The 13969-nt window shown below is 27.8% G+C and overlaps 2 protein-coding genes across 3 annotated transcripts; both read right to left on the bottom strand.

Annotated features, from left to right (window-relative positions):
• Positions 1 to 782: 782 nt before the first annotated feature.
• On the bottom strand, positions 783 to 4061 carry LOC105154430 (regucalcin). The gene is made up of 7 exons (XM_011069949.2): positions 4000 to 4061; positions 3113 to 3266; positions 2803 to 3040; positions 2506 to 2733; positions 2253 to 2365; positions 1067 to 1296; positions 783 to 836 (listed from the first exon to the last, which is right to left on the bottom strand). The coding sequence occupies exons 1-7, from the start codon at positions 4059 to 4061 to the stop codon at positions 794 to 796; spliced, it is 1068 nt and encodes a 355-aa protein (XP_011068251.2). The 3' UTR covers positions 783 to 793.
• A 1949-nt stretch (positions 4062 to 6010) lies between these two features.
• Positions 6011 to 11858, bottom strand: LOC105154431 (regucalcin). Of its 2 annotated transcripts, none has more exons than XM_011069951.2 (6): positions 11717 to 11858; positions 8757 to 8923; positions 8056 to 8265; positions 7773 to 7985; positions 7509 to 7621; positions 6011 to 7257 (listed from the first exon to the last, which is right to left on the bottom strand). In XM_011069951.2, exons 1-6 carry the CDS (start codon positions 11779 to 11781, stop codon positions 7021 to 7023), a joined length of 1005 nt encoding a protein of 334 aa, XP_011068253.1. In that variant the 5' UTR covers positions 11782 to 11858; the 3' UTR covers positions 6011 to 7020. The 2 variants fall into 2 exon arrangements, with proteins under 2 accessions (XP_011068253.1, XP_011068254.1); XM_011069952.2 differs by lacking the exon at positions 11717 to 11858 and adding an exon at positions 9202 to 9470.
• Positions 11859 to 13969: the final 2111 nt, after the last annotated feature.

Consider the following 13969-nt stretch of genomic DNA (forward strand, 5'->3'; position numbering starts at 1 on the left):
TATGTGTATGTATATGTAGACACATACATAAAAATTTTCGCTTTTCATATTTTCGCTCTAGAGAAACATTTATACAATCGATATCCTGGTTAAGGGTCTCAGCACAAAGATGATCCTAACCAAATGATCGTAACTAATTGTCAGTTACGGTCATTTTTGTGCTTAGGACCTAATTCGTGATTTAGACTTAACCTCACTAAACTTAATGATAATGTAAAAATGTATTTTTCTTGCTATGATGACTAAACTAATGGTTTTGTAATAGCAACTTTAAAAGTCATTCACTACAAAACCAATTAACCATAAATGAAAAAATATAATTTTTACATTATCATCGGGTTAAGGTTAACCAGTAAATGAAAAACTAGGCCTTAGAGGAATATACAATGAAACTTTAGTCTATATACTTTGTAATGTTATTAATCATAAGATATTAAATTTAAAGGTAAATAACTCATAAATTTTATATTATTTAATTATGAAGTTTCAATTATATATGTATCTTTCATTAATTGAAAATATTAATTTATATTATTACGTTTACTGACAAACGCATTGCTTTTTCACTAATTCTACTAAAGCATTTCTGCATAAGGAAATATTATTTTTCTACCATATGTACTTGATAATGACGATACTTTTTTCTACATGTACAATCTTATGTAATTAGCTTCAGTAAACTTGAACGTTTTATAAATATAATTTGTGTATGTGTATAACTTACCTCTGACATTAAGAGGATATTTGAAATTACCGTCTTATCTATTGTCCATTGTTATCCATTATTTTCGTTTCACTGTTTGCAAATTTTTTTTTCTTTTTTATGTTTTATATATCTGAAAAAAGTATGTGACGATAAGGTAATAATGTTCCTCATGATAACGCAACTATAGTTAAATATTTATTGTTTAATTTGTCTCATTTTACTAATGAAAAAATAATACTTTTCAGACGCAGTGTTTAAAATTTTTTATTCATTAATAAAAAATTTAGGTATACATTTCGTAAGTGCTTTTAAATAGCTATTTCTTGATTAATAGCCTTTATAATGTTTATTTTTTAGTACTTCGCTAATTTAAACATATTGTCTGGAACTCCACGCACTTCTAGGCCTTTTATTGCAAATACAGCACCAGCTTGAGGATTCGGGTTTTGCTCTTTATCTAAAGTGTAACCAGTTGTAGTCACGTACAAAGTATCTAGAAGTGGACCGCCGAACGTGGCACTGATTACGTTTTCAACTGGAAGCTCAACTTTACATAATATAGTTCCTGTCTTCGGTCTCACGCCAATTACCTAGTCAATCATTTTCATGGATCACAAGACTGCAGTAATTTTCACGAATCTTTTTAACTGCTATCTATATATATATATATTTTTAAATTGCTAAATTTAAATCTTTAACAAAGATGAAGACATTTCAAATTAATATCTAGGAAAAATATCAATTTTAGAAAGAAAGATATTACATTATTACATTATTGTTGATATTGCATTTAATGACTGTAATCATTAAATTTTTGTTGTCTTTTCGATAATCACTTTCAAGAAAAAATAACTGTTATTTTTTTCCTTGATAGAAGTTACAATAAAAAATAAAATTTTATTATATGTACATATTATATTGGATTAGTGCAAAAATTCATGCCGTGATTTATTATTTAAACTTCAAACAACTGCTATTTTTATTAAAAATAAAATAAAATCTAAATCTTACTCTATTTAACGAGAGAATTTAAGAATCTATTTTTTTTTAATTGTGATGGTTTTGATAGAATTATAAGCAATCAAAGTCAAAATATTCATTTAATTTGCAACAACTCGGTAACAAAAAATCGTAGGAACATTTTTAAAAAGCGATTTTGTAAAGAAAATTTCAAGCTTTTACGATAAAAAATCGAAAATTTTCTCAAATTTTTTTTAGGCACGCTATAGATCTATAAAGTGAAAAGAAAATTTTTCATTTTTTTCAGTTCGTAGTTTTCTATATGTAAAAATTACAAAACTTATATAAACTCAAAAAATATAGTAATTATTCGAAAGTAGAGATTTTAAGCTTTAAAATTCTTTTTTAATTTAAACTTTGTTATTTTTTTTAATGAAATTGCAGCTGTTTGAACTTTGAATAATAAATCGAGCAAGAACTTTTGCGCTAATCCAATATATGTATACATTATATATATATAAATTAGAGAACTCTATAATATTACAAACAATTTCATTTATTTTTAAATGTTGCTTTGTATACTTACTCGAGATCCATCAAATAATGTTATCCAAATATTGCCATTTGTATCTATAGTCATTCCATCGAGTAATCCTTTCAAATTAGTCCTATTAAGATCAAATACAATTTTCTTGTTAGCTAAAACATAAAAACTATAAACATACATTCTTAAATTCTCTCTTTTAATTTTATGCATTACTGTAATTTTCAGTTATATATGATATACACTCTTGAACATTTTATTATGACATAATTTTATAAAAAATCTAATATCTTACATATTGTCCCATTATTCGGATTGTAATCATACGCTACAACCTGAGTAAGTGTATCAATATAATACATGAGACTATGTTGTCTATTCCATGCCAATCCGTTACTTATTGTAACGGGTGATATTTTCTTCTCGGGTTTTAGGTCATCATTAATGCGATATAACGACCCTTGTTTAGGGATTACTGCCATTTTATTCATATCAGTCATAGCAACTTTATCACTCATAGTACCTGTGAAAAATATTAATCGTGTAAGAGAATAGATCTCATTTCTATCTAATCGTAACATTTTCAGTTTACCGATCCACAATCTTCCAGTTGAATCTACTTTCCCGTCATAGGTTCTTGTTGAAACCTGAGAGTCAAGTGAAAACAATACTTTGACTGGTACGTTCGATTTATTGCTTTTTCCGTCCCACGTAACGAGAACAACATCTTTTCCCGCACCTGCTACAAATTGGTCAATCGTGCCAGCTACAGGTATAGCAACTCCAATATTTCCATGTTCTGAAAGAGCATTGTGAAACTTACAAATATGCTATAAATTTATTGGAACATAGGAAAGCTTATAAAGAAGAAATATAGTCTTGCCTATGTATGCACTATTCACAACACCTGTTGCGGGATCTAGACTATGTATATATTGATCGTAAAAATTAACAAAATACAACTTTTGAGTACAATTGTCCCAATAAAGGCTCTTAGAAAAGCCATAAATATCTGTTATTTTCTCAACTGTCAAATTCACACATTTACGCGCCTGCCTACAAACAGATTATTATGATATTCATAACCGACAGATATTTCTAATGAAATATTAAATATAAGTAGCAATGCTTATGCGAACAGAAAAGTAAAAAAGGAAACGAGCAAAATTATTTGTATCCTTATTAGATAGAAATAAAAATTCATAATGTTCTCAAACAAATTTATATATGTACGTTACTGTGTTCATTCGTGAAAAGTTTCTGTAAGAAATTTTTTAAATATTTTACGAAACATAAGTATCGCGAAAATTTTTGTAAAAAGTATTTATAATACAATAAGAATGCATTATTCAATAATGATTATTTTTACTATTGATAAATTTCGAAATATTGTATGATTCAGTCCAATGATCTTTTACAATTAAAGTTAAACATCGTTTTAATTGTGTTTTCAAATGGATGATTATAAGTACATATTTTTAACTTTAATTTTTTTATAGAAATATTTTTATCCTGTAGTTAGACTAATACCTCGTTTAAAATAATTTAAATACTTGATATATTTCGTCATCAGCATTCTCAAAATATTGCGTATCTCACATGTAACATAAATATACTGTAACACTATTTATTTTTACTATTGTAATAAAAAAACCAAGTTTTACTGTTTCTTATTATCTCGACAGAAGGAAATATTATTTAATATATGCATTAGAGAACTATGATTTCCTTTTTTTAACATAGATGCGTGGCACCTCGTCAATTTGTGAATGCAATATCTTTCACTTACCCGCCACGGATGAAGATGAAAATGTACACTAAAGGTACAAATTTACAAATTGCTCTTCCCATGATGTGTATTATACTAATGTTGTCGTAAAATTGGAAAGAAATTTGTTAATTAGGGAATATATATGTATAAATATTCTAAGGAACATAAATTTACAGGAGTAGATAATAAAATTCATTAAATATGTTATTCTAATATTATTAATCATATTAAATATTTATAAAATTTAGATAGGATAAAAAAAACATTACATTAATTATAATGCGCAATTTCTATTATATATGTACGTATCTTTTTATAATATTAAAAGTACAATTTAATTATGCTCACAGACAAATAAAATAACATATTGTTTTTTCATTAATTCTACTAAGGCATTTCTGCGTAAGGAAACGTTATTTTTTTATCGTATGTATTTTATAATAATTACTTTTTTATATGTACTGTACACTGATTTAATGTAACTAGCTTCAATAAATAAATAAACTTTCTAAGCGTTTTCTAAAACAATTTGTACGTGTATATGTGTTAAACTTTACATGCTTAAGTTTACTAAAATTTGCTATTAAAAAGATTACTCCGAATTACTAGCTCTTATTAACACAACTTTGTTTCACCGTTTGTCAATTTTCTGTTTTCCTCAAGTTTTATATATAATACTTAAAAGTAGAATTTTAAGACGATAAGGTAATAGTAGTCCTTTCTGATAACGCAATTGTACCAAAGTACTCGTTACGTAATTCCTTGTTGCATACGTAGTATATACTCGAAAAAAAATGTGTGCTCTGTGGTTTAAATCGATTTGTATCTTTTACCTCCCTCCTTGTATAGATTCTTAATGATAGTGAACAGTTTATGGTATGAGAAAATTCGTCTAAATATATTAATTTATTTATATAAATTAATTTAGATCTCTAATTTTTTATTTGTACATACAGTTATTGCTCAATACTTAAAATTAGCGCAGTCAACTTTAAATGCGAGAGATCGTTGTATTCGCTTATTAATATATTGTATATTGTGGCGATTACATATTTCAAACCGTTATAAATACAGTAAACTCAGTGGGACTTTGATCACACTCTTTGTAGTGAGAATTTGATCGCATTTTCTGTTATAGGATTTTTAATGTTTTTATCGTGAAATTGATTAAGATCTGTTATTAAGCCAATTCTCACTCACAAAACCGATTTTTTATCAATAAATCTATATAAAATGTATATAGCGTGCGTGATATGTAATGAGTTACTGGAACCATTCGATGATATCTTTCACACCCCGTGTGGACACATATACCACGAAATGTGCTTGTACAGTGGCTCGAGAAGTAATTTGGATAGTGCACCAAAGATTTTTGCATGCTCTTGTAGTTCTTCTTTTGCCTATTATATTCAAAGAACTTTCATATAATTTCTGAAAGATTTTATATTATTTACACATTAAAAGTGTTTAACTTCATCTATAGAATTGTTTCAGATCAAAGACCTGTCCATATTATGTCGAGCAAAGACAACTAATCAGACGATACACAAACTATATTTTAACTTCTCAAAAAATGATGAGTATGATTACAGAGATTATGACTCTGCTTTTCAAGCTTATTAAGAGATCTGTTTTCTTTTTTTTTTTTTCAAAAATATTTCAACTGTGTGCAATAAGTTGAAATAAAAGGAATAGTTTGTTTTTCATTCTAACTTATTGCATTAGCGAAACCAATCCAGAACATTGATAATTTAAGGCTTTCACGGATGTAAAGCTTGCACAATCTAGAACAGTCTTCAAAAAGAATGCAGACCTAAAGCTGAAAGTTTACTGACAATTTTGGTAATCTTACAGATATCTACGAAATAATAATGAAGACGTTAGATGATTTAATACAGGAAATTTCAGGAAAAATTGAAAGTGAAATATATGTCAGCTGGAATGCACATGAGGATTCTCAAACAATTGTATTCAACTCTGCATAATTGTGAGGAAAAAATTGCAGCTTTGAAAACAATACCACAACATATAAGAAGGCAACAAGTATATTTGTTTATTATAATATTTGTTTTAGAGATATACATACAAGTCAAGTTCGTAACTTAACTTTGTAATTAAACAAGTATAAAAAGAAAAGCATAAGAAACCACAGCACAAGTTGTAGTTTGTAATATTTAATTATTATTACATCAATTAAAACATTAAATGTTTCGAAATTCTTGTTCTACACTTTTCGTGATATGACTTTGGGCGTTTTAACATTATTGTACGAAGCATCTTCTCATAAATGAAAATGTGAATGAACACATTTATATAATTACAACATACGACGGTTGAATTTAATGTCAACTAGATGTAAATCTGCGTCTTAAGAATATTATGAATTTACTGAAGATGATCAGATTGTGGCCGAAACGTTTAATGTTTTAATTGATGTAATAATAATTAAATATCACAAACTACAACTTGTGCTGTGGTTTCTTATGCTCTTCTTTTTATAATTGTTAAATTTATAACCACGTTTGTTTTTACGATTTATTCTGCAATTAAATTTTAATCTTATAGTGTATATAGACTTATAATTTTTTTATGTAGATTAAAATTTTACAAGATGGTTATAGATCTGCATCTATCAATTCATTGCTGAAAACGCAAACAAGTTATGATTAAAAAACTTGCTAACTATAATATAACCATATTAAAAAGGTATTCTATATTTACAAATCGAAATTTAATTAATTACATATCGGTTTTTTCAACCTAATCAAATGAACCTAAAAAATTATTTTCAGGAGTAGTATTTAATTTTTATTCAATTTCATTCGGATTGTAATCATACGCTACAACTTGACGAGTAGCTGAATCAATATAATACAAAGTGTCGTCTTCAATTTCATACCAATCCATTATTTATTGTAAACAGGCGATATTTCCTTTTTTGATTCAAGATCATCACGATATAAAATTTAAAAATTACGTACATTTTCGCAAATATGAAGATATCTATTTCTTGATATTTCTTGTAAAATTCCTACTCTTTTAATCCATTATCGTAAATGAATTTGCAAGTAGTCCATGAACTTCTAAACCTGTCACCGCGAATATAGCACCAGCGTAAGGAGTCGCTTGTCGTTGCTCTGCACTTATATTGAAACCAGATGTGGTCACATACAAAGTATCTAGAAGTGGACCGCCGAATGCGACACTGGTTACGTTTTCAGTTGGAATCTCAACTTCGCGTAATACTTTTTCTGTTTTCGGATCCACGCAAATAACCTAGAATAAATTTTCCATAGATTACAAGAATTCTAATAATATTTTAATAAATTCAATTACTATAATAAAATTTAATTATATATATATATATATATATATATATATATATATATGTTGTATATCTAATTATATACATATCATTAAATTACTATAATAGAATTTAATTATATACATATATTGTTACATGAGGTAATTCTATAATTTTATAAATAATAATTCATTTATTTTTAAATGTTACTTTGTATACTTACTCGAGATCCACCAAATAATGCTATCCAAAGATTGCCATCTGTATCTATAGTCATTCCATCAGGTAATCCTTTCAAATTAGTCTTATTGAGATCAAATACAATCCTCTTATTAGCTAAAACATAAATTATAAACATACATAAATAAATAATAAATTATATTTTTAAATTTTATGCTTTATGGTTGATGTAATTTTCAGTTACATATGATATACTTTTGCACATTTGCTTATAACATAATTTTAAATGGAAAATCTAATATCTTACATATTGTCCCATTATTCGGATTGTAATCATACGCTGCAACCTGACGAGGAGTTGAATCAATATAATACAAAGTGTCGTCTTCAATATTCCATGCCAATCCATTACTTATTGTAACAGGCGATATTTTCTTTTTTGGCTCAAGATCATCATCGACGCGATATAATGTTCCTAAATTGGGAGCTATCTGTCCATTGACTTCGTTACCCATAGTACCTATGGAAAATATATATTAGGCGTAAGCGAACAAATCGCATTTCTATTATTTGTGATATTTTTAGTTTACCGAGCCAAAATCTTCCAGCCGAGTCCACTTTTCCATCATTAATTCTCGTTTGAGCCTCAGGAGAATCGACCGAACACAACACTTTGACTGGTACCTTAGATTTATTGCTTTCTCCATCCCATGTAACAAGAATAACATCTTTTCCTGAACCCACTATAAGTTGGTCAACACTGTCATCCACAGGTACAGCAACTCCTACAGTCCCATGATCTAAAAAATTGTGAAATTTATAAATTCTAAAATAAATGCTATAAATTCAGTGAAACAGAAAAGCTTATAAAGAAACATGAGTGTAACCAAGGGGGATAGGAAAGTCGTGGCCTCTTAAATTTTAAATAACAAAAATAATTAAAATCGCTTAAACGGACTACTTAATGCTTATTCACAAGAAATTACTTTCAGAAAAGAAGGAATTGGAGGTGAAAGTTACAGAAAGATTTTCTGCGACTATAGTGTTATAAATTTAAGATTTTTCAGTTTCGAAGAATCAGTTGACAATTTTAAGAGAAAAATTAAGTAAATTAGTAAATCAAATGTATGATTTTGTGATTTTTGTTTGTTAATAATTGATTAAAAATAATATATAATAAAACAAAACAAGTTCAATAATGAAATGGATTATTTCATATTCAACTATTCCTCTCCATTATGTTTAAAAGTCACTCTAATTTAACCTCCCCCTAATAAAAGAAAAAATGTACCTATGTATGCGCTGGTCACAACACCTGTTGCGGGATCTAGCCTGCGTATATACTGATTGTATATGTCAACAAAATACAATTTTTGAGTACGATGGTCCCAATGAGGGCCTTCGGAAAGGCCATAAGCATCTGTTACTTTTTCGACTTTCACATTTTTACTCGCCTGCCTGCAAACAGATTACGATATTCGTATTATACATCCTGAGACAATTTTAGATTTAGGAAAGAAGAAGAAAAAGAAGAAAGGAGCGTAATTAAACGGAACAGACGTACGTCTACTTTTTCACGTGACATGCATTCTTTGTACTCTTCCATACTTGTAAGCACCAGTGTGCACTTTTTCGCATTTCTTACGTTTTTATTACAAAAAAAAGAGGTGCAGAAGGAGCAAGGGAGATGGATCTATCATGATATATCAAAACAAATATAACAGGCCAATATTTACGTCGTCATTGCTTAGAGTCTGAAGAATATAAGTATGTATTGAAACCAGTTGCAAGCTGAACACAGCTGAACAGTTGAAAGTTCGATTGTTGGCGATGCGATAGATCGTCGCAGATGAACCGAATGGAACTGAAGCGAATGACAAGTAGTCAAAGGGGAATAAGTTAAAATGAAGCGGATGGTTAAACTTGAGTGGAGGGATGGCTAATTACATCGATTGCCTTAAATAACCAGCAATCGTCCCGACGATACTGAACGATAAAATATGGCGACGGCTATTTAATTAATAAGATTGAGCTGTATCGATAAAATTGTTTGTTTGATTCCAGCCAACGGGTATCGTAATGTAACAGGCGTGGGGTTATCAAGATAACGCGTTATATTACAAGGTCTCTCGACTAAGGCCACACTCCGATTTGTTTGATCAGCGCCATTTCCAAGCAAAACAACAAATCGAAATATCAAAATGAATTGTAAATAAAAAACATTATGAATTGCATGTAAATATAATGTTTGAAAAGTGACTTTTTAGTTATCATTTTGGTAACTTGTATTTAAATTGATTGGTAGAATAACTCATAATAAAATTTCTAATTGTATTAATTGTTATTTCTACTTCCTTCTATATATTTAGATAATAAGAATTTAATAATTCTTGTTTAATTTTAATTTTTCATAAACAAGGTACCGCAGGTTTGATAATTAAATTAATGGCTGATTAGGCTTAAAATTTCATTAAACATTGATTTAAAAAGAACAGTTTTAGATTGTGAACACACATGGTAAATTTAGCGTAGAAACTTTGGATGAATATTGAAATTTAAAACGGAAAATATGTCGTGTATTTATAGATTGATGTTTATTATAATGATATTAATGCGCTATAAACAAGTCGAGATATTCTACAGTGTCACGCGTTGATGTACTAATATTGTCATCACTGTACTATACTTTAATTATAGGCCTATGTATGTTCTATAAAGATAGAAATGTATGTTGAAAAGATTATGGAAATGTTACATAAAACTTGTATATAATCTGTCACGTTCAAGATCATGCAACATTCGTTTCTTTTCCTTCACTTTACACGAGAAGTGTTTATTTAATGATAATGATTAAAAAATGAGATTATTTCATGTAAGAGAAAAAGTACAATCTTGTTTACAATTATGAATAACATTGATTAAAAATAATTAGCAATTTAATGTGAATATCACAAATATCCGGAATTTAGAGATAGACATTATCTCTAAAATAAATATTTTGACTTAGCCTATCTCTAAAATATTGGATCATCTAAAAACCGCGGATATTTTTTAGATGACTCAATATTTAGATTTATGTCTGTTTAGATTACCTTTGTACTTAATGTAGATTACCTTTAATCTCATTCAGCAAACGAGAATGGATTGAAATGAATTAAAATGGATCAGATTTTCAGAAATATTGATTCACGACATATTGAACGTTAAAATGAATGTTTTTCAATCCTGAATGAATTTTTATTTATTTATAGGAATTGCATGGAGCATATCTCTATGCCTTTCAATCTAAAAATAATATTAGTTTTTTCTGTGCACACACAATACATTGTGAATACTGTTCAATTCAAAATTTTGAATAAGAAATGCAGTTTTTCAATTCAATTGTATCCAATTGAATCCAAAAAAAGTATTCGCTATTTATATATAAAATATGTTTGGATAGAAAAAAATTTCAATCCACTTTAATCCATTCTCGTTTGCTGGAAAAAGACGACTTAGTCGACAAATTTTCATAAATAGAATTAGATATATGTAAGTAGCAATGTGGACAGACAAGTAGAAAAGGAAACGTACAATTTCTATTCTTATTAGATAAAAATAAAAATCCTTAATGCTCTCTCTCTCTCTCTCTCTCTCTCTCTCTCTCTCTCTCTCTCTCATACAAATTCATATATACATTACTGCATTCATGCGGAAAGTTTCCACAAGAAATTTATTTAATACAGAATTTTTTGTGAAACAAGTATCGGGTAATTATTGAAAAAAAATATTTGTAATTTAATAAGAATGTATTTTTCAATAATAATTATAACTGTTGATTGAAATTTTGAAATATTGAATGATTCAACTTAATGATCTTTTTTAATTAAAATTTAATCAGTTTCTCTTTTTAATTATATTTATTTCCTGGAAGATGGATGGTTATATATATTTTAACTTTGATTTTTTGTGGAAATATTTTTATCTTAGACTAACATCTCGAGTAAAATGAATAGTTTAAATATTCGACACAATTCAACAGCATTCTGGATGTTGCTTCATCAGATACATAAATTATGTTACGTACTATCATTGTATATTATTTTTAGTATTTAATGAAAAAACCAAGCAGGTAAAAATCTAGCTTTCGTTTTTCATTGTCTCGACAGAAGGAAATGTTACTTAATATACGCATTAATATTACGACTTCCGTTTATTAATGTAGGTTCATGACATCTCGTCAATTTGTCGTCAGCATGTCCTTTCACTTACCCGCCGTGAACGAGGGCGACGAGAATGCACACCAGGGACACATATTTACAAATTGCTTTTCTCATGACGTGGTTGATAGTGCCGTAGTACTCGATTGGAAAAGAATGGCTCTTTCAGGATAGGCTGAAAAGAACGAATAAAATCGAAACGCACGTCGGCTTACTTCTTATATGAGTGCTCCTACCTTCACGGTTTGGTCGAAACCTGTGGAGTTTTTCCACGATAAATATCAGAATGTTAGATAATGCTGATTTACAAATTACTTAAAATCATTTTTTTTCTTCTTTTGACAGTAATTTGCGAAATTATTGTTGTGTCATTTAATGGCGTGTGAAAATAAAATATTTCAACGATCGATATTACTTACGATAACAATCTTTAACAAAGAAAGACTGCGGATATTGATTATAATTTGTTACAGTGAAGATATATTATGTAAACTCACGATAAAAATATGTTATCACAGAGGTGAGAACAGATCTTTTTAAATATTATATATGGTAAATATCATACAAAAAACGTATTTTTCGTAAGATTGATAAAAAACATGTTTAAAACATGCTTAATTGATGTTTTTAAATTATAAAAATAATAAGGCTCAATAAATTTAAATAAATGAAAGAATAAAGGGCTACAAGCCTAAAAATCAAACAACAAAATAACAATCTACATTAAACGGTTAAAAAATAAAATAAACAATGTCATGAAATTAAAAAAACGTGAAATATAATTTATACATTCCTTAATATAAAATTTCTTCTTTCTATGTAATACGCTGCGAGTCATTTTTATCAAGAATTAACAAAGTCATAAGAAAATTCTTAGTAAATCTGTTAAGAGTCCAATAATACATAATGAGAAAAAAAATAAAATGTGGTCCATTTCGTGATACAATAAAATAGTCTTTTTAATTTAATAAGTTATTATAAGCAAATTCGCAAAGGTAACAAGCATCTGACTTACACGATGTCAAAAAACGAAAAATTAATTTCGTTTTTTGACATCGTGTAAGTTAGATGCTTGTTACCTTTGCGAATTGTAAGATTGCATTGAAAATGACTCGATTGGAGTTGAAACGTTTGTTTTATTTTAATTGTATTAGTATTGTATTTAATTGTAATTTAATTTTTGTATTAGTTTTGCTTATTTAAATTGCAATTCTTTTATACGTTATTGGCTCTTCGCCCTTCTTTTATATTACCCTTTGTTTGTAAGTAGAGAGCTTTTTTTATTACTTTTAAGCAAATAATAAAATTAAATTAATAGAAAGAGGCGAAAATTATTTTTGATATTATGAGACATGTACAAAAGAATTATTAATGTCGATAGAGAAAGAGTAAGAAACCGTTGTATATGTATAATGAGTTTAGTACAATAAAATAAGAATAAATACCTTAGTATATGTGTCAAACTGGTATTTATCAATTAGACAATGCGACGGGAATCAAAATTGATCATCTCTCTAAGAAGCTAAGAGATAAAGTGAAATATGACATGTAAAGACAGGAAGGTTGAAATAGAAAACTAAAAAAGAAGGGGAACATAAGAAGGAGAAAATAAAGTAGAGGGAAGAGAAAGTAGGGAAAAAGATAAATAAAAGAAGGAAAGCAATTAAAAAGGAGAAAGAGATTGGATAATCTGTGAGTAGGTTTCAGGTAAAGATTCATTTTGTCTGATCAACATAACTCGCTTCACAATCATCGCAGGAAATCTTATAAACAACATTTATAAGATCTTGGTATTAACTACAATCGTTTATTTGGTTTTCTCTCAATTTGGAGCGAGTTTTATAGTTGATATTGCGTCCTTATGCAAATTTTATTTAATTTATATATATTTTATCTACGTTATATCCATTTTTATTTTGTCTTCACATTGAAAATGATCCAACAGGAATCGAAACGTTTGTTCTTGTTCACTTACTGATTTTTAAATTATATTTCACGTTTTTTTAATTTCATGACATTGTTTATTTTATTTTTTAACCGTTTAATGTAGATTGTTATTTTATTGTTTGATTTTTAGGCTCATAGCCCTTTATTCTTTCATTTATTTATGATGTTTTTAATATGTTTTAAATATGTTTTTTATAGTATTTGCGTAAGTCTAATGCGCCTATTTTTATGTGTATATATGTTTAGATAATGTCTTGAATAATTTATATTTTTTACTAATGCATTTATATCTATCAGGAGTATTAGAAATACAAAAACATTTCAAAGTATATTTGAAGCATTAAAAATTATTTAAGAA

Source organism: Acromyrmex echinatior, chromosome 7, assembly GCF_024713525.1.
Source record: "Acromyrmex echinatior isolate Ae372 chromosome 7, ASM2471352v2, whole genome shotgun sequence".
Taxonomy (NCBI): Eukaryota; Metazoa; Arthropoda; class Insecta; order Hymenoptera; family Formicidae; genus Acromyrmex; species Acromyrmex echinatior.

Bases quoted from the DNA above. Each gene is read 5' to 3' on its own strand.
- LOC105154430 (XM_011069949.2), bottom strand. From the start codon at position 4,061: ATGGGAAGAGCAATTTGTAAATTTGTACCTTTAGTGTACATTTTCATC. The intron at 2,734-2,802 runs GTAAACTGAAAA...TATTTTTCACAG, and splicing joins AACTGGAAGATTGTGGATCG to GTACTATGAGTGATAAAGTT. The intron at 837-1,066 runs GTACTAAAAAAT...TACTTTTTTCAG, and splicing joins AATATGTTTAAATTAGCGAA to ATATATAAAACATAAAAAAG.
- LOC105154431 (XM_011069951.2), bottom strand. From the start codon at position 11,781: ATGAGAAAAGCAATTTGTAAATATGTGTCCCTGGTGTGCATTCTCGTC. The intron at 8,266-8,756 runs GTACATTTTTTC...ACAATTTTTTAG, and splicing joins TGTGACCAGCGCATACATAG to ATCATGGGACTGTAGGAGTT. The intron at 7,986-8,055 runs GTAAACTAAAAA...TATTTTCCATAG, and splicing joins GGCTGGAAGATTTTGGCTCG to GTACTATGGGTAACGAAGTC.